Below are 19,892 nucleotides of genomic sequence, written 5' to 3'. Positions count from 1 at the left end.
CCTCTCACTTCCTGGCAAATAGATGGGGAAGAAATGGAGGTAGTGACAGATTTTATTTTCCTGGGCTCCAAGATCACCGCAGATGGGGACTACAGCCAAGAAATTAAGAGATGCTTGCTCCTGGGAAGGAAAGCTATGGCAAATCTAGACAGCATACTAAAAAGCAGAGACATCACCCTGTCAACAAAAGTGCGTATAGTCGAGGCTATTGTTTTCCCAGTTGCAATGTATGGCTGTGAAAGTTGGACCACTAGGAAGGCTGAGCACTGAAGAATTGAGGCCTTTGAATTGTGGTGCTGAAGAAGACTCCTGCGTGTCCCTTGGCCCTCAAGGCTATCAAACTGGTCAGTCCTAGAGGAGATCAACCCTGACTGCTCTTTAGAAGGCCAGATACTGTAGATGAAACTCAAATACTTTGGCCACCTAATGAGAAGGAAGGACTCCCTGGAGAAGAGCCTAATGCTGGGAACAATAGATGGCAAAAGAAGAAGGGGACGGCAGAGGATGAAGTGGCTGGACGGAGTCACTGAAGCAGTTGGTGTGAGCTTAAGTGGACTCTGGGGGATGGTGGAGGAGAGGAAGGCCTGGAGGAATGTTGTCCATGGGGTCGCGATGGGTCGCACACGACTTCATGACTAACAACAACAACAATGGTGACAGGAGATTTTGTGTCATCTTCTTCATGGTCTCTCTGCATCACACATACGGAGTCTGTGTGCATGTGTGCAGCTTATTCAGGAAGATTTCAAAGCTAATTAAGTATTATTCAGTGGGAGCCTGGCCCCTAGGCAATACACAGCATGTGGGGAGGAGCTCCCACCAAGACCTCATTCTTCTTCGACCTCCGTCATGATCACATTGGGAAGTTCTTCCTCTGCTACTTATCTTGCAAATGTTGCATCTTTGATTTTTCTCTGCTCATTCATCACTTCCAGGTTTTTCTACTTCACCTTTTTCTTCTTCCCCCCCCCCCCCCCAAGATCTTACCTTTTCCTGCTTTCTTCCCTGCTTTACCTTCTATCCTCTCCAGTTTGAGGAAATGGTACTCAAGGCCCCATTCTGTAACTGTGCAGATTACTGCAAGTAGCTACTGCCTATGGCCACACTCTCTGCCTTTTTTGCTGGAGAGAGACACATGTCATTTATTCCAGCTACCACTGCCAGGCATTAATAAGCAGGGGTGGAAACATTGGGCCAGCTGCCTGAAAGCAGAGCTCTGGAGCTGCACACTGCATGCAGGTAGCTCTCCTCAACCAGCCTGCTCAGGAGTGGTAACCTCTGCAACCCCAGCAGAACATCCTGACACCCTCCTGGAGAAAACATATAAACTGGGAAAGCTTTAAAAAGTGGCAAAGAAAAATAGAGCTCCAAAAACTCCCAGTCCCACTAAAGGGCAAGATGGCAGCAAATGAGCCAAGAAACACTGCAACATGCCACCCCTTGCTGGTCTCCTGTGTACTGAAAACACGGTGCCTGAACAATAGCCACCATAACATTCCTCTTCAGTTTTGAGATCAGCACAGGAACACATTGTCCAACTGCTTCCACCAGCTCTGAGCACTTCATTATCAGAAGGAGAGATCCAAGAATTGTCATCTCCAGTGTTCCAGCAAACTGGTACCATCTTGGGACCAAGATGCACCTCCCCACCATCCTTGAAACCAAGCATGCACCTTTCTGCTGAACTGGACAGACATCAGTACCAATCCTGATCCCTGACCAGGAACGTAAACGCTTATGGAGCGATGCTTCCATGTAGTCATGGATTCAAAGCCAATTTTTACGAAGAATGCTGGACATCTTTTGATTCCAGAAAAGAAAGACCTTACTGGAGCACTGTCAGTGCCAATCGGTTTTCCATCCATATTGATTTAATACTTCTAGTACCAATGCTAGGAACATTATGGATGCTAGGAAGAAGGCAACACAGTGCTCCTCCCATCCCACAACAGATTGTCAGGTGCCTAGTCACTCAACCACTGACACACAACTTTTGCCAAACCAGTGGAACCAGGCCCTGAACCTACACGTTGAGCTTGGAGCCATCTCCTCTGGACCAATGCTCTGACTTGTCTACCTTCCCATTTGGACTCCCATATGATCTCCCACATGTTTCTAAGGTCATTGGACAGTTTTCTAACCAAGTCCTTTATATTGCAGAGCAAAAGACCCTGTTTTTGAGGTGTTCTGCATTGAAACCACTAGTCCAGTCACCATACCACTTTTGCCAACTCTGCTTAACAAGGTATATCAAGAGTGGAAATCACTGATATCGGTGCCCCCCCCCCCATGCTGGAAAACATACAAGAGTGCAAGAGAGAGAGAGACAGTTCCTGTTCCAACAGCCTTGCCCCATTTCTGTTAATATTCCTGGACCTGGCCAATGAGTTCAAGACTGAGGTCACTCTCCTGGCATTGCAGGAGATCCATACTGCCAGGCATCAGGCAGAGTACATGCCAGGAACATGGCAGAGGTGATAAGTGTCGTTTGACTTGGCTCCAATTCTCCGGTCTCCCTTTGGAAGCAAAAGTCAGACTTGAGAGCACTGGCTTATTCCATGAGGGAATGGATGAATGCATGGAATCTGTACAAAAGGCCAGGAACAGGGCTTATCTGTTGACAGGGATTGAGTCAGACCTTGCCTATCCAGCATCCCAGAAGTACTTGAGTTTTTGCACAGGAGCCTTGATAAAATGCTCAGCACTGACACGTTAAATGATGGGCTGCTACTTCACTGGCCACCGTGTCAGATAGAAGAGTTTCACAGGTTGGGATGAAACCAAAGATTGTACATTCTCAGAGCAGCAGGACAGACCTTTATGCAAGCCAACTGATCAACTCCCTCTTTTACAGATCTCAGGAGGTTGTTCTACTTTTGTTTTTCTGTAAGTCAGAAGCAGGACTTAAGGCTAAATGTAAGCAGAAGCTTTTATGCATCCAGAACTCAGGGTGGTAGTTGCTTCCTTCTTGAGCACTGGTTGAATAGAAGGTGTCAAAGAGTATCTGCTTTAATGGTTTGGGGAGTGTATTGCTTTTGTCTGAGATTGTCTTGCGCGGACGTAACCCTGCTGCATTCTTTTTGTTGGCTATTGTTTGCTGCATTCCAAGATTGTTTCCTTCTGGATGAAATCTGTTGTGCAGCAAGACTTCCAAGCAAACATTTATCAAGTATTATGAAATATTTGCATTTACAGATATAGCAACTGATCTCTGGATTCTGAGAAGTAAGGACTTGTGACCTGACATATTATTCACCCCCTTTTTATATTGTACTGCTGTATTATATTTAAAAATATATTTAGTGAATGTGAAATGCATACTTAATAAACATTTCTAGTTTTGAGGGCAGCAGAAGGACAGTCTTTCATTTTTTGGAGGTTTTAATTGACGTGTCCTCCTAGATGAAAGGAATATATAGGGAGATAAACTGAGTCACTTGAGGATATACTTCATCCATCTTCTCCATCTCTATTTCCCCTTGACATATCCAGTCAGTTTGTACTTGTTTGTTCTATTGTTTCCTGTTTGTAGGGTTTCTGCTTTTCCAGTCAGATCTGGGGAAGTTGGGGAGCCTTTCCCAAAGAAAAGTCAGCCAACAGCTGACCCTGTCTCTTACCTAGTGGGAGGAAATATCCTGAAGGATATTATCTACTTTTCTAAATCCCACAAGGAATTTATTGTAAGTACACATGTCTCTTCTTACTTTTCACAAGATGGTCTCCAAGCATTTATGTCTTACAAGCTGTGTGTTCCACTTTTATGGCTGCTGGGAGCATCCTAACAGCTAGGACCAGCTGGGCAGAGGTACACTTCAGAAAAGGAGGCGTCTTTCTCCTTATTTAATCCTTAATGTGCCAGTGAGTCCAGAAGGAACAGACATGGAGAATGACATGTGCAGGCAGGAAGGTAAAGACTCTCTGGAGTTCTAGGGCTTTGTCTAGCTCCAAGTTATGGTGACTGGTGTCTAGGGGGGAAAAAAGAGAAAGACTCCACCTCTTTGGGCCAGGTTACCCTTCCCTGACTCTCCCCTCTTCCTGGAGAGCTTTAAAGGGATAGTGTTCTCCCTAGGAGCCTGCTTCTGATTCATCTGCTTCTCATTCAGGTCTCACTGTATATGGTGTCTGTGTTGCTGGTAAACAGCACAGATGAGTGCTATGTTACTGGGGATGCTATATCCTGGGATCAAGAGCCTGGAAGGTTCCAGCTCTAGCTGGGCCTGTATCTTGGCTCAAGGTCTCTAGGACTTCTACAGAATAGAGCTGCAAAACTGCTCACTAGGACTGGCAGACACAACCATATAATGCCAGTCCTGTACCACCTCCATTGGTTACCAATTGAAGTCCAGGCCCAGTTGAAGGTGAACTCTGAAATATAAAGCCATAAACTGTTTAGGGCCTGGTTATTTGAAGAAATGTCTCCTTCCATAAACACCTGCCGGAGCTTTAATATCTTTCACTGAGGTCCTTCTTCAGGAGCCCTCCATGAAGGTGGTTAGAAGAGAGGCAACCCAGAGAAGGAATTCCCAGAGACATACACCTGGTGCAGACACTATATTCTTTACAGAACCAGGCCATTTTTAAAATTTCCCTTTTTATTTTAAGGCTTGTTGCATTTTATATTGGAATTTTACCTTTATACATTCCATTTTAATGTGCTATTATTGATTTGTGAGTCATCTTGAGACCTAATGTAGGTATAGATGGGGTAAAAATGTTTTAAACAAACAAACCAGTATGTCTGACCCAGTTGACTTCTTACCTGATCTGTTAGAGCCCTGCTTGACTGCCCAAGATTGGGATCTTCATAGTGTGATAGAAATATCACTAATACCCTCCTCATCCTCCTCCTGACATGGAAGTGACAAGTTTATTCCCGACAGGAACTTTTTTTTACAAAAGGTGCTAAAAGTTCTCACATTGATTAAATTAGCCTTCTAATATTCATTTCGCTAAACAGTAGAAAGGTTTGGTGAAGGCCAAAATTTTGCTTTGGGAACTTGGAAGACCTAATTGTCTCCCTATAGCTTTCAAACTGAAAGAGATTTATCATTCAAATAAGATTGTTCAGATCCTTTGTTACCATTGGGTTTTCATTGAGGAGAACAGGTGTAAAACAGGTTTGCTTTTGTATGCTGTGTGGCAGAATTCCCACAGCAGGTGTTAGGCAGCAAAGAGACAAATTCTCAGGGCCCTCAAAGAGTGACACTCTGCAAACTGAAGCAGTAAAGGTTGTCATGGTTAAATGCCTTGATTGTACAAGGTACATTTGATGGCAAAGGAGGTAACATAATGATTGCTCTTTAAAAGATATTTCTTCTTGTTATCTCTATCTTTTGTAAATTAAAGATTCAATTGTATTGCAACTAGTCTTAAGGTGAATGTTTGTCCCAGGCATACTTCCTTTCTAATAATATCTTGAATGTTAGTTCCCCATGGCAATCTGCAATGGTTATATTCTGGTTTTCACTTTTCTGAATCATAAGATCAGATGGTATTCTCAAATAATTGTTCAGATACTAGAAGCCAGCAAAGCTTTTCTTAAGTCTTTTGCTTTTGGGAACTTGTGTTCACAAAGGTGACCAAAAATGCATTCTGCTTTCTTCATCTTACATAGCTGTAGCCACATCTAGAAAGACAGGATTTAATAGGATGCTTCCCATATATTTATGACTAGGCATGAAAGATCTTTGGAAGTATTGAGGGTTGAGTTTTTAAACTCAAGTATTTTCAATCTTTTTTGAAAACAACAACTTTGCCTCTAAATATTTAACCTCACCAAAAACAGATGTAATGCTGCACACATTGAAGATAGTGGTTTCACGAAAATTGCAGCATCTAAATATCTTGTGCCAACATGTATGAACCTCATATCTGCATCATATAAAACAACATAAAAATGTATAAGTTATTTGCAATTTACTTTGAAGAATATAATTGTTTTTTTAGCTTGATGTAAACTGATGATGAGAATTGGGTAGAATATCTACATGCAGAGATGGAGTAATTCAGCCACTTTTTATTTTATGACTCATACATAATGGTCCTTCACAGGCTATCCATGTTCTTAAAACTAGCCCTAATACCTTTCCTTGTCTATTGAGTACATCTGGTAAAGGAATTCAGCTTTGGATGAGTCATGCCAATGAAATATGCCAGCAGATGTGCCATGTTGATGGGTGACATGCATATTGAACACGATTTGGACAAAAACAAAGTCATTTATATTGGTGAAGCAATAAAAAGAGCGTGTTTTACTTGGTTTCTAGTTGTAGTCACAGATATTTTTGTCTCCCTGTACAGTAGTTTAAGAAAGGTTTCGTCAATTCTGTGTTATCTTGTGCAAAGAGAAAAAAATAATAATACAAGAAGCAAGTGTGTAGGTTCTGAATAATTTAAACATTAGGCCAAAGGTAACACGTGCCAAGTCATCTGGAGTGTGCGTTGGGTACCTTGCTGAGTCAGCATAAAGTTCATCTAATCTAATCTATTGTCCATATGATAGATAAGTAATTCCTGCAATCCTTCTATCTTACCAAAGCAAGCAAACAAAAAACAAAAGCAAAGGAACTGGGCATGTTGTATGCTGACATATTCATTGGTGTTTGAGCGAGTGCAGTCTTTAATTCTGCTCTGGCAAAGAAAAGTTGGCAAACACTGCAAAGTTGAAAAAATGTATTTCAGATACTTCAAATGTGAACATTCCATTTCAGCTATTTCAAATTTACTGTTTTCATAGCTAATGTCAGTTGTAAAGGCAGTGTTAATGTCATATCATTAAACTTTAGTTTTCCAGTTTTGCTATTGCCTCTGCATGTACAAAATGCTGTGTGTAGTTCAGTCATGTCAAAAATTCTTTGATTTTAGCCATGTCTACTCTCTGTGGATTTTTTCTAACATGCTAAAAATAAACTACTAAACTCCCTGAGGCACCAGTGGAGGAACACTCTTCCACCTGGCTTCTTAGCTGGGATGCTTTAGCTAAATGTATATTTGGTCTTGTAATTGTTGCTGGGGGAGGAGGATTGAAATTTGTCCGGCATGCATGACTTTTAGAGGAAGGAAAACAGCAGAAAGCATATTTTAATGTTCAGAAGTTGAAATTTCAATTTCTGAACATTACCCATATTTTCTTACCTGTGTTTTCAGCTTAGGTGGAATGGAATGAGAATCTCAACTCAAATCTTGTCTATGCCTGCATTCTTGTAGCAACGAATAAACTTTAAAGTTAACTGTAGTGTTTTCAGACCCATTAGATAGGTGCACTTCATTGTGCTCCATGTTGATTATGCATGGCAAGTTTGGACTTAATTACAAGAGACTGAAAAATCTGTATTTACTGGTGCCACTCCTGAGATGGAATGAGGAAGGAGAAGAATATAGAATACTGTTTCTCACAGATATGAGCCCAGGTTTTATTTCTCCAAAAAACTATACCAAGCTATTAAGGTTATTGAAAAAGCCCCATATGTTCCTTGGATGGTATTTTAATAGTCTAACCTATTTCCCTATTACATTTGGTTTGTTTTCATCCATTGATGATATTTTCGAATAGAACAAATTACAAAGTTACTCGCTTTAGTATTGTCATAAACTGCTTATGACAAGGCAATGTGAATTTCAGGTGATATGCATCAATCACATTGAAGGCTGGCATAAATGTTGTTTAAGTTATTTTCTTTGGGGCTTTTTGAGTGTAAAACCCAAGACCTTTTGCAGATGGGGCATTGTTTTCCATAACCATTAATAGATGTCAGTGCATGCCTCAGGGCAGGGTTAACAAATACCAATCATAGTCACATTCCATCAAGCCTGATGGACTGTAGCTCTTAAGTTAGACACATGGACAACACATGGTATGCAGCTCATACCTGCATTTTTTAGCACTATACCCATGGGTGACCCCCTGCTTCTTGTTGTTTGTGCTTCCTAATTAATTCTGAGAACTGACATTTTATGTGGAATCAAATAGTTTTATACTTCATTTGTTCACTTGTATTGCTGTGTATTATGTTGAGATAGTAGTTGTGCAGTGTGAATTCCAGTCATGTTTTCTTTGTCCTTTTATAAATTATCTAACTATATATGTACATTGATCCCCTAAAACAGATACAAGAATCATGTCATATCCCCTTACCTTTTCATTAGAGCTTCAGTGGCAAAAATAACAAATCATGTATGTGTGAACAGAGACAGAAATTTGGATAAAATTTTCTTAAGTGTTTCTTAATTGGATAATTTCTGTAGTGCTAGTCAATAATGTGCAAATAGACTAATATGTATTCAGTTGGTATGATGTAATACTTTGGTGATTAAATACTATTATTTTAACACACATGCATGCACACACCAGCACAAATGTCCACCTGACCCACAAGCTGTAAGTCTGCAAAAAGGGAATGTTCCTGAAAATAAATAAGTGAAAGGGATAAATTGTTCTGTTTTATCTCTGTTGTGGTACCTTGAACTTGAATACAGTAGAGATGAAAAGCAAAAGAAAAGGGATGACATAGAGAGGATGGGACCTAGGGAATGTTTGACAGTCATTCAAAAAAATATGTGAATGTTAATGATAAGCTGTTCCTATTCTGTATCAGTTAAACTGAAATAAACATTGTTAAGACTCCAAGTACTCCTGCATAGGAGTAATGTGAAACAAATAATTGGGAATTAAAGTTCACAAAAGCATATATCTATAACTAGACATGGCAAACAGACTGGTATCAACTGCACTGTTTTATTTTTATAACATGGAGACAGACTATAAGAAATCCTTAGCTGACTTTAGTATCTGCTTGAATCTGATACCCTGCAGTTTATTTGACTAAGATCATCAATACTAAAGTTCAGTTGATAACTCTAAATGATGTCTTTGACAGAGTAAGAACTCCTCTTGAACCATTCCCCCCACCATCACTCTCTATCCCACGCAGTAAGTTAAATGCCCACAGCAATGAAAAATCAATTGTCAGTTGGAGGTTGCCATTGCAGGCATTAAAGCCATTGGAGCTGGGAGAATTTGAGGATGAGAGCCTGATCTCTTTGGAATCGATGCTCTGACATGCTGCACAGCATGAATGTACCCTTTATTGCCCTCTCGCTTTATTAGCCACATGCCTTGGCACAAGTATGATCCTGAAGCCCTGCAGCCTGGACAAGTGTGCTTGTCTTAAGGCTGGAACAAGAATTCCAAAAGATCAAGATGAGGTTTATGTGTGTTTACACTGATGAGTGGTTGTCTTGTATATTCTTCTGAAAAGTGTAGTTTTATCAGAGGCGGAGTGATCAGGAGCAGGAAACCTTACAGGAAGTCAGAAAGTTCAGAGAATAAAGGTTTACTGCTGTTGTAAACCAATCAATTCCAACTGTACAAAGTGAAGAAAGTTATGTAAAGGTTTGAATCACAGATTATTAAAGAAATAAGCATGCATTTTGGAGAAATGACTACAGCAGTGATGTGCTTAAAATAATTATAATTAATTCCATTTAGATCTTACTATAGTTGGTTTTTCATTTCAAAGAATTATCAAACAGTAGAGTTGGAAGGGGCCAAGAAGGCCATCGGGTCCAACTCCCTGCTGTTGCAGGTCACCAGTTTACACTGTCCCACTCCTTATTCAATAGAAAAACTCCTAAATTCATGAGGTTTTGAGGGAAACAAACCATGGTATTTTTAAAGTGAGATGATCACTGCTGTTTCAGTATTAATCTGTTGAAACCTAAGTTTCTTCTTTTGGTTATGAAGTGAGTTGTTTCTGTTCTTCAATTTGCCATCTTCCAACAAGTTTCTTCCATCTTTAAAAATCAAAATGTGAGAAGGTATATTCAGATTTCATCTCATAAGAAAGACACAGAAGATGTTCCTGCTTGGTTGCATCTTTGTTGCATGTAGACACATAGATAAATTTTAGTTAGTTCAGTTTTAATCTGTGGAGCACACATCTATGATTTTAATTGTTCATGGAATTTCAATTGTTCAAGGTGAAAATGAAATAACACTTGTGTTTGACAGATATTCTGCCTTTAGTATATTAGTGTAGTAGGAATGGTTTATGGATCATATTCCCAACTAACCATTAGTGGTGCCTTTGAAAAGTAGGAATTATCCTGCTTATAACTTGCACATTGCAACGTGCATGGGAAGGCAACCACGGTATGTCTCCATGCAGCCCTCTATGTATTAATCCAAAGAGGAGCTAGACTATTTGCTATGATCTTATGCTTCAGTATTCCCAAGCAGGAAGCTATATTGAAGTTTTGGTAAAAGGAAAAACCGGGTAGCAAGATACTCTTGACTCTTGCTGCAAATGTGTTAACATTTTACAGTCTGTTATGAAGCAGTAATTTCAAGTCTGCTGAATTCTTGCATGGACTACATTCTTCTTAGCTGTATAATTGTGATAGAAGTGGGCCAATCAGAGACAGCACCTTACGTACAAACTTTTGGGAGTTTTGTTTCAGCACAGTGAGTTGAGGGAAAAAAATAGAGAAGTTACAAATGATAAGCCGCTCTGCCTGATTTGTAATGAACAAGTAATAAACGGCCTGGCTTCCCATGGAAGCCAGATGATTACAGAACAGCCGCAACTCTATGCCTGTGACCATGTTTTATTTTGATCAGCTGCAGCATAGCTGAGACAGGTAATTATCATAATCTAACAATTAGCCTGGCATCTTTTCCCAGTGTTTAATTACCCAGATAAATAGTAATTGAATACAAAGGACTTAAAGACAAAGGGGGGAAAAAACTTTCCCTCAGCCTCACACACTGTTTCCTGGTTTAAGCATGATTTTGTGGCCTTATTGCTGTATTTATTGTGTGCTGTGCTGCTTGCTAAGATGCAAATCATTTTCTTAATTGCAGAACCCAAACAGGGAACTGGCTCCATCACCTTAGGTTAAACAAACCATGGCCCATATTTGGGCCATTTGACTGTCCAGCTCAAGGGCAGCTTGACGTGTCATTCAAACCCAGGTCCCATGGCTTGAATAATCAAACAGCAGCCTGTGTTTCACCACTCAACAAGCCATGCCACCCAAGTAGCTGGTTAGCCTGTGCAACAGCTTAAAGAAGCCACTTAACATGTGGCATGTTTAACCCATGGTTGACTATGCAAATCAAGTATTAGCCTACCTAAAGCTTGTCATTGGACCAGCCCTTTGCTATATTTAATTGCGTTGTTTTCTGGTGTGTGTGTAATAAGCAGCTGTAAAGTGGAATTTGTTCTGCATGCATCTAGACAAATGCAGTTTCATACTGAAATTGCTGAAGTTAACAATTTGCCTGATTATCCAATTGTTCTGTGCATTTGAATTGTTATTTTCAACTATTAAATGGGAAAATGGGAAATCTGACAAAAAGAACAGAGAAAATAAAGAGTTTATATATGGACATTTTGGTATACATTTCAGCAGTAAAACAGAATTCCAAGAAGTATTTTTGCAATGTCTATAAATTTCTTCATCAGCAAGTCTAATTAGTAACTACTAGATTTTAAAACCATTTTAGAAGAGTATTTAGAAAAATGAAAAGAATAATGAAGTAATGATTCTTTAGTGGCAAGCTCAGTTTAGATGGTATTCGTAAACACACCGAATTTAGGATGGTTTATGCATGTGAGTAAATATATTCAAGTAATTTGCTAAAATAGTAGCCCTCAGTTAACCAGGATATGAGAAGCACATATGAGTATCAGGGTGGTTTGATGTAGGTTATATATGAAATGCATTTAAGAATGATCCTAAGGTGTTACATCTGAAAGGTTTTATCATCAAGATGCATCTTTTTTGCTCTAATGGAATGAGCGAAATGGTCTCTAAAATGCTAACTTCTGAGTTATAGTAATATAATGCATTATATGTTGAAAGTGGTTCAGAAGCTGCAGCTTGTGCAAACTGCAGTGGTCAGGTTGATAATGGGGTCCAGTAGATTTGAATGTATGGCAATTATTCTAGCTCTTTTTCACTGCTATTTCTGTGCCCAATTCAAAATTCAAGTGTTACACATCTTGAAACTACAATACCTGATGGACCACAGCTTCCCCTTTGATGCTCCTTTTATACTACAATCATAATCTAAGGTCTTCTGAGTGCTTGGAGGGTGTCCACATGGATTTCCATGGAGCTTCTCAGTGGTGCCCATAAACTCATATGGTGCTAATATTGTGATTGTTTTGGCACCAGGTTAGCATGATTCTTTATTCTCAGGTATTTGACAACATATGCAAGGTTTTTAACCCTGGAATTTCTTACTGTTGATTGGTAACCAAAAAAAAGTTTGAATGTCTGTCTATATGTGTTTATTTGAGGGTGTGTATCTGTGTTTTTCTATGCTACATGCAAATACTTTATTTTCTATTACCTTACCGTATTTTTATTGCTTATTCATTGGAAATCTGCCAGACATCTTTGTCTAATGGTATACAAGTATAATGAGCAATATTTTAAAAATCAAAATATATAATTGTGCTAATTATATTGTGCTAGTTATATAATTATAACACCTTTGTCATGCTACAGGTTATGTTAGGGTTATCACCTAATATGGCTGTTGTGAAAAGTAACTAAATTGTCCCAGAAGGCAGATTTGCAAGTCATTACCATCCTATTCCACTTCTTACAATGTTTTCCCTTCTACCTTATGCAGATACACTCTCCTAGTAAGGATACTGCTTCATACTTCCAGTGAAGTGTGAACTAGTCCATGAAAACTATATCATAATTAATTAGTTTTTGAGGTGCTACAAGTCCATTTTGTGAATATTGTAGGAGGCTTTCAAATGTTTGGTGTCAAGAAGCTTGGTTAATATTTTACTATTTCTGCCTCATTAATAACATGCAGCTAGAATTCCATATACAATTTATTTTATTTATTCATTCATTCATATACTACCCAGTAACCAATTTTCTGGCCACTTTCCAATATTTTTGAAACAGGATCATGATACAATAAGAACATCATAGCATTTTCCATAATAAGAACATTAAAACAGTTTTAATTTGCTTTAAAACAGTTAACTACAGTAATATGTAATGCAGAACAGACCTATTATAAATGCCAGCCCAGTCATAGGTACCCCCATCAAACCATTAGTTAATCTGAAACATGCCTCAAGACAGAAGGCTATCAACCTGGTGCTGAAAGGATGACAGAGTTGACTCCAGGCAAACCTCACTGAGGAAATTATTCCCCAGTCAAGGAATCACTAAAAAAGCGCCCTTCTTGTCCCTTTTCAAGCCTCCCTTGGAGGTGGTGGTATTTTGAGGAAGATCTCAGATGTTGATAGCCATTGGAAGAACTGCTCCACCAAGTATTGCTTTCCCAAGCAGTTATGCCAATAACCTTGTTAGCATACAATTGATATGCTGACATTTTTATTGAAAGTAGTATTCATAATCAAGAACTATGGTTAATAGCAGCTGTTAATTACTTGATGGAAAAGGAGGTCAAAATGTGAAGGGCTAAGTAAAACAAAAGGGAAAAATATTTTTCTGAGTTTTTCTGCCCAAGGGACTTTTTCAGTGTTGCTAACTAAAAAAAATTGAAATTTGGGAACCATGGAAAGAAACTTACTGAATAGTTACTCTACTGGAATGATGAAATGGCTCTTTGCAAAATACAGAATTAGAAAATGATTGCATGCTGTTGAAGTTATTATATACCTGAAACTGAGAAGCAAAACATGTTGATAACTAATCCCTAAAATTGTAGCTACAAGAGTATTTCTATTTAGTTAATCCACTTTGTAGTTTCTGTTTTCAACTTTTTAACATCTTTCCCCTGCTCTAGATGTAAACTACCAAGAGCCAACAGAGTTGTACAACTCTGTCTCTAGCATTGGGCTTGTTCAAAACTAAGGCTTTTATACTTTTAATCCTTTTGAGAAACTGTCACTAAAGAAGTGGATTTCACTTCTGACTAAATATGCATAAGATTATTTATGGAAATTGTCTTGGCAACCTAAAATGTTTACGCATATAAGCTGAAATAGCATTTTCATGTTGATAGTAAAGTTTAGATTTGGTTAAAAATCTATATTTAACTTTTCTATCTTAACCTTTTCCTCAAAATGTTACAGGGCAGGTAAGACAACTGCCTGCCCCTGCATTCCTTCCAGATTTTCAGAAATTTTACACCTCTGGAGCGGAATGATAACAGACAGTTAGGTAACTTATCTCTTGAGATAAGAATACCAAATATTAAAAAAAGAGAGAAGAGGAAATTTTCTTCCAGAAACCGTTTTTACTACCATTAAACCCATATAAATATCAGCTCTAAAAAGGGGGAGTGTGTCTAGAAAGTGTTTGGCATGATCACCTATTATCACTTGTGATATTTGACCCTGTATGCTGAGTATTAGAACATTCATTGAGTCTGACTTAAATTTATTTAGAATATGTGTTGATTATCCCAATAATTCCCTAATGAATTAGTTTTAGTTTGTTTTGTATATATTTGGCTTTGTGTATTCACTGATGCTTATGACTGATACATAATGTATTTGTATTATGTTATTTTAGACTATTTTTACTGTAAACTGTTCAGAGAGCTTATGGCTAATTATGAATTGTATACAAAAGCTTTAATAAATAAAAACAAAAAATACAAGGGGTGAAGGGGATAAGCGAATTACATTTGCCATCCTTTTTAAACCAGTTTTGTGGTATGAACTAGAATGTCCTTCTAATACTATTATGTTCCTGTTAATCAGGAGACTGTGTCATTTTCTGTAAAGCAAGTTCCTGGTAAAAGAAGGGATGATGCTATTAAGGATAAAAATAAGGGGTATAAGGGGTTGCAAAGGTATGTTCTTTAAAAGACACAATATAAAAATGCTTTCTATGAGAGAAGCCACAAGCAGAAGCTATTGCTGTTTTTTTATCCATCTATATGATAATGGGCAATTAGTGTCAGTTGTGTTATTGTTTATGCCAGGTTTTTATAGCATTTATTGTTCATTTGTTTTTTTAAAAGAGAAAAAAGACAAAAGAGGATGCAGCATGCAAAAAATGCTACTGCATTCTAAATATCTAGTTAAGTAGATCACCTCTTCTATCCACAGCCAACAACATTATTAGATTCAAGACACACATATGCTTATTAGATTCAAGACACACATATGCTTCAGAATCACAATTATGAAAAAAAAAATGTACATGGCATAGGCAGTGCCTGCATTTTGTAATGATGGATAAACAGAGCACCAGAATTAATTTCGAAACATTTTGTCAGTACTGCGTATTTCTCTGTTTAAGAGGGTCAGGCTGTTTCTCCTCCATTTAGCATTACTGAAGAAGAAACAAATAGGAGGTATCTTGGAAACTTAAGTACCCTCACATGTGATGTTATTCTGAACCAATATATTTTGGCCTGGTATCAAGATGAGCCATGAATTCTCATTTGCTTGCCACAGAAATGCTTTGGTTTAGGAGCTACTTAACTATCTATCTTTGTCATGCCTCTTTAAAGCTTTAGTGCCTATTATCTAGCTCAGTAGTGTGCAAGTTTCCATGACATTGTATGAACATCACCTGACTGAATGTAAAGGTTAATTGTGTTTGAAAAATAGCTTTGTATTTTCTTGTGTGTAACAGATAGCCAAAGGAAAGAAATGACATCATTAAGAATAATTTCTTCTATTTTGTTTTGGTTCTCTAACATATCATTTGGTTAAGAAAGTACTAGTTTGTGGCTGCATTAAGTTACAGTCTTACCTGGCTTTGAATGGGGTTTTTTTAGGTTGGTAGGAAGTTAGATGTCTAGGCATCCATGGAAGTACACATTTCATGAAAAAAATTGTAAACTGGGGTTAATGTTTTTCTTTTATGCTGTCAATGAACTTCAAATGGTTAGTATGACTGATTTGCATACAGAAATACATTAGTTTGAAGAACATGTTATTTGTTTGTTTGTTTGTTTGTGGCAGTTATACCCCACACTTTAGACAAAAAGGCTACCAGAGCAGCTTACTAAATAAAGTACCATGCTAGTCCCTGCCTTAAGGCTTACAATCTAAATTTAAGACATGACACACAAGGAATAAGGGATTGGGATGGAGGATTTATTGTTTAAAAGCCTGTTTAAAGATTTTGTGATGGTGACCGTTTGCTTTCTCTCCAACTCACAGAGTGTGCTGCTGAGCAGCATTCTAATATGTTCATGATCGATGACTGTGTTCATGACTGATATATAAAGACTAAATAACCACTGGAAACTTATGGCAACTAGTGGTAATTGTTTTATTTACAACTATACAAGCAAAGCCCATTGGAAATAAAAAGACCCTTGTTCAGCAGGGAGCAAACTTGTTAACCCTGAGTCAGATTTCCTTGCAGTCTCTGCACTTCAAGGTATTTCAGTTTCTGCTACCTCACAGCTCTTTGCTTCTCTCGGTGTTTCTCTGTCTTTCTCAAATTTAATAATATTGCTTGTTCAAAACTGTTTCTCTGCCTTGCTTCCTGTATGTGAAGAGGACCACCTTCTGTGTATAGCCACTAGAAAAAATAGCCTTTAGTCACTAAAGATCAAGTTACTTTGTTAACGTTCCTATTTGCTTCCAGTGAGCGAGTTAGCTAGAACCAATCTGCAAGGAAGTGGGTTATTTTTAATTGTTTGAAAGGTTGTTGGTGGCAATCTTCAAGTCATGAAATACATCAGTAAGGAGAAAATATCAATTCAAAGGCAATTTACTTTATCTAACATTTCTACTAGTGCTAAAGTCACTGGAGTTCTATAGTATCTTGTTGACTGACTATCAAACTAGGCCTGATTTGGGAATTCTGTGAATAAATTTGTGGAAATGTTTTCCCCCCTGTTACAAAAGGTGTCTTGTAGGCTCTTAATCAGGAGTCCTCAAACTTTTTCAATAGGGAGCCAGTTGAAAGGCTGTGGCTACACGCGAGGCCTGGTGAGGAGGGGTGGCCTGGGCGCGCGGGCTGATGAGACGGCGTTCAGTGCACGTGGCAGCAGCTTGCTCGCTCGGAGATCTCCCAGCGAGTCCAAAACCATCTCCGAGCGAGCAAGCTACCACCTCCAACCCGCGGTGTGAGCACGCGAGCAGGCGGGGGGCAGCAGCACAGGCTGGATGAATGGGCATGGCGGGTCCCGCAGACCATAGTTTGAGGACCCATGCTCTTAATCATGCCAAGTTCCAGAGCTTTTGAGAATGCCCCGTATCGCCACACAAACATAGCTAAAATGTTATGTAAACACGTAAGAGCACACACAGGGGGACATAAATAATAGTTTCAAGGAAGAGGATTTTCAGTAAGAACGATCTTCACTACGGCCTTGACCTGGATTGTTGAGGTGGAATGGGATAGGGTGGGGTAGGATGAAATGGTTGCTTTTTGTAAAAGAAAAAAATTGTTCCTGTCATGGAAGTTTTTGATTGCATCTAACTTGCAGTAATGGTCAAGGCATCTTTGAATTATGAAATGAAATATGTTTAATAAGTTTGTGAAGAAAATATGTGGTACTACGCATTGACTAGAAGTATTTTTATCCATCATCTGTTCCTGTAGCACACATTTTTCCTTTGTTAAAAACTATTTTATAGTAACTAAACATCTGTAAGAGAATAGACTGTTCTGACTAGATCCTTGGAGAAGGCATGATAATCATTGCTTTTTTCCAAAATTAGCTAGAAGTAACTATCTGACATATTTCAGGTCCATCAGGTTTCTAAAATATGTGTCTTGGGTGAAAAGGAACATTATAGTAAAATATGTTACAATGTCTTCATTACTGTACATTTGACAATGGCTTCTATCAAAAATAAAAGCTACAGGTGATAGATAGTGTAGTGGTGACCAGTAAATACAGAACAGAAAGCATGCCTTATAGTTGTCAGTGCTTACAGCTGTGGAGTTACATATGCCAGAGTTGTACAGTATGCAGCTATTGTTTTACATTCTGCTTATGAGACACACTGACCTGTAAACATCTGTGGCAAATGAAATTGCAGTTGACAAAAGCATGAAAACATTACTTTGAAAGAGTACTTTTTATTGTAGCGTTCAGAAGTTACAAGAGAAATAACATCATTTTTAGGTGAAATGTGTACCATAGGCGTGGTCTTGAAGGCACATGAGACCAAGCACTAACCCTCGTGAGACTAAGCATTAAGACCTTGCCAAAGCTAGGTCATTTGTGACCCACCCAGAGGATCCTTGAGTTGTGGGGCAGCACAGAAGTAGAAATAAATCAAGCAAGCAAGCTAGCTAGCTAAGGAGATTGGGTGTGGTCAGTGCTTAGAGTAAAGAACCACATGTAGTCCTCTTGAAATCTCTGTGGAAGAAAGGTAGCATAGAAATGAAATACATGACTAATGTCACACAACCATGACAGAAAGATTGTGCCTACATTTGAATGGAACCTACATCATTGTAGGTGTCCCTGTAAAAATAAAACTGTAACAGATATGATATGTCCAACTTGGACAGTAAAGATACATTTGATGAAAAGTTCAATAGTCTTCCACTGTAACAATGCAATCATGTGTAAATTTGGTTGTAGGAAGATCTCATATACCTCCATGGAACTTAACTGCTCCATTTGGGATGTGTGTGAAAGAGAAAGGTGATTTTCAGACTTCAGTAAGCATACAACTTGCACCTGCAATATGTAACTGGGAGCTGGAAGTGAAATATTTTGGCCCTGCCTGGCACTAAGCTGCTGCGTTATTACACTGACAGCAAAAACAACCTTAGTGCTGTTGCAACTAATACTACTTACTACTGCTGATAATAAAAGTGCATCAGTAAAAGTGCCTTGTACTGCCTTTCTCATCTGGCTCTCATTCCAAACTGTCAGGTGAGTGCTGATAATTCATAGCCTAGAATTCTTTTATCTGAACAGCAGTATCTCTGCTATGTACTTTGGCAGTGAAGTTATATTGCTTTTCAGAAATCTTTCAAAGGTATACCAGGGTTTTCTTGGATCTTTACTAAACATTGCCAGCAGGGGGGAAAAAAGTAAAAATAAATTAGTCTTTGTAGGAAATGTATTTTCCTGTAATGAGTTTTAGTTGTTGTACAGAAGTGATACCTACCGGCTTGTTTGCTGATTGGTATTTATGTTACATTCAGGAATATATAAATGGTACATTCGTGCTATTTAATAAAGAAAGGTAAAACTGATTCTTTGCAGAACAGGTGAGGAAAAAGTAACTATGGATTTGGTAGCATTTTTATAAGGCAATTTTATACACACTAAAATAGCAGTTATCCTTCCTTTAAAGGATACTGAATTCAAAATAGATGCTCAAATTCAGTCTGAAGTTGTCCCCAGAAAAATAATGCACTTTGATCAAGGAGATACCTAAGATATTTTTAAAGTATATTTTTTGTACTAAGCTGAGCTGGTTCTGTCTTGGTTTTACTTTTAGGTTCCAGAGAGGTGACTATCATATTGATGTCTGCATCAATGACTATTTGGATGTATTTTGTCCTCATTATGAGGATTCAGTGCCAGAAGATAAGACTGAACGCTACATACTTTATATGGTGAACTTTGATGGCTACAGCTCCTGTGATCACACGTCCAAGGGATTCAAGAGGTGGGAGTGCAATCGACCTCACTCTCCAAATGGACCATTGAAGTTCTCAGAAAAATTCCAGCTCTTCACTCCCTTCTCATTAGGATTTGAATTCAGGCCAGGCCGGGAATATTTCTACATCTGTGAGTATATGAAGATTTGTCATTGTTGTATAGCAGCTGGAGGAAACTATTGTAATTTTTTACCTATGCAAAAGGCCAGGTTGTGTGTGCTACAGATGTGTGTAGGTATATATTTGTAGATCTTAGAATCCCTAGATGAAATAATCATTAATCTGGAAATGAAAATGAGATTAAAAGCACATTTTTCTTGTTCATATGAAACTGCATATCCAGC

General features: G+C 38.4%; 1 protein-coding gene across 4 annotated transcripts in view; it reads left to right on the top strand.

The window, feature by feature from the left end:
- The window catches only part of EFNA5 (ephrin A5), a 267,301-nt gene that overhangs the window by 187,181 nt on the left and 60,228 nt on the right, over window positions 1-19,892 (top strand). For 3 of the 4 annotated variants that reach the window (XR_006416240.1, XM_044445838.1, XM_044445837.1), the window contains exon 2: window positions 19,386-19,678. Coding sequence is in view for 3 of the 4 variants with exons in the window: in XM_044445838.1 (XP_044301773.1) it covers window positions 19,386-19,678 (293 nt within the window). In the remaining variant the exon portion in view is untranslated. Of the gene's footprint in view, window positions 1-2,720; window positions 2,917-19,385; window positions 19,679-19,892 lie in introns of those variants that run through there. The other variant, XM_044445840.1, reaches the window with a different exon arrangement.

The sequence above is a fragment of the Varanus komodoensis genome, unplaced genomic scaffold, assembly GCF_004798865.1.
Source record: "Varanus komodoensis strain SLA01 unplaced genomic scaffold, ASM479886v1 scaffold5, whole genome shotgun sequence".
NCBI classification, from domain to species: domain Eukaryota; kingdom Metazoa; phylum Chordata; class Lepidosauria; order Squamata; family Varanidae; genus Varanus; species Varanus komodoensis.
This window is presented reverse-complemented; position numbering and strand designations above follow the sequence as displayed.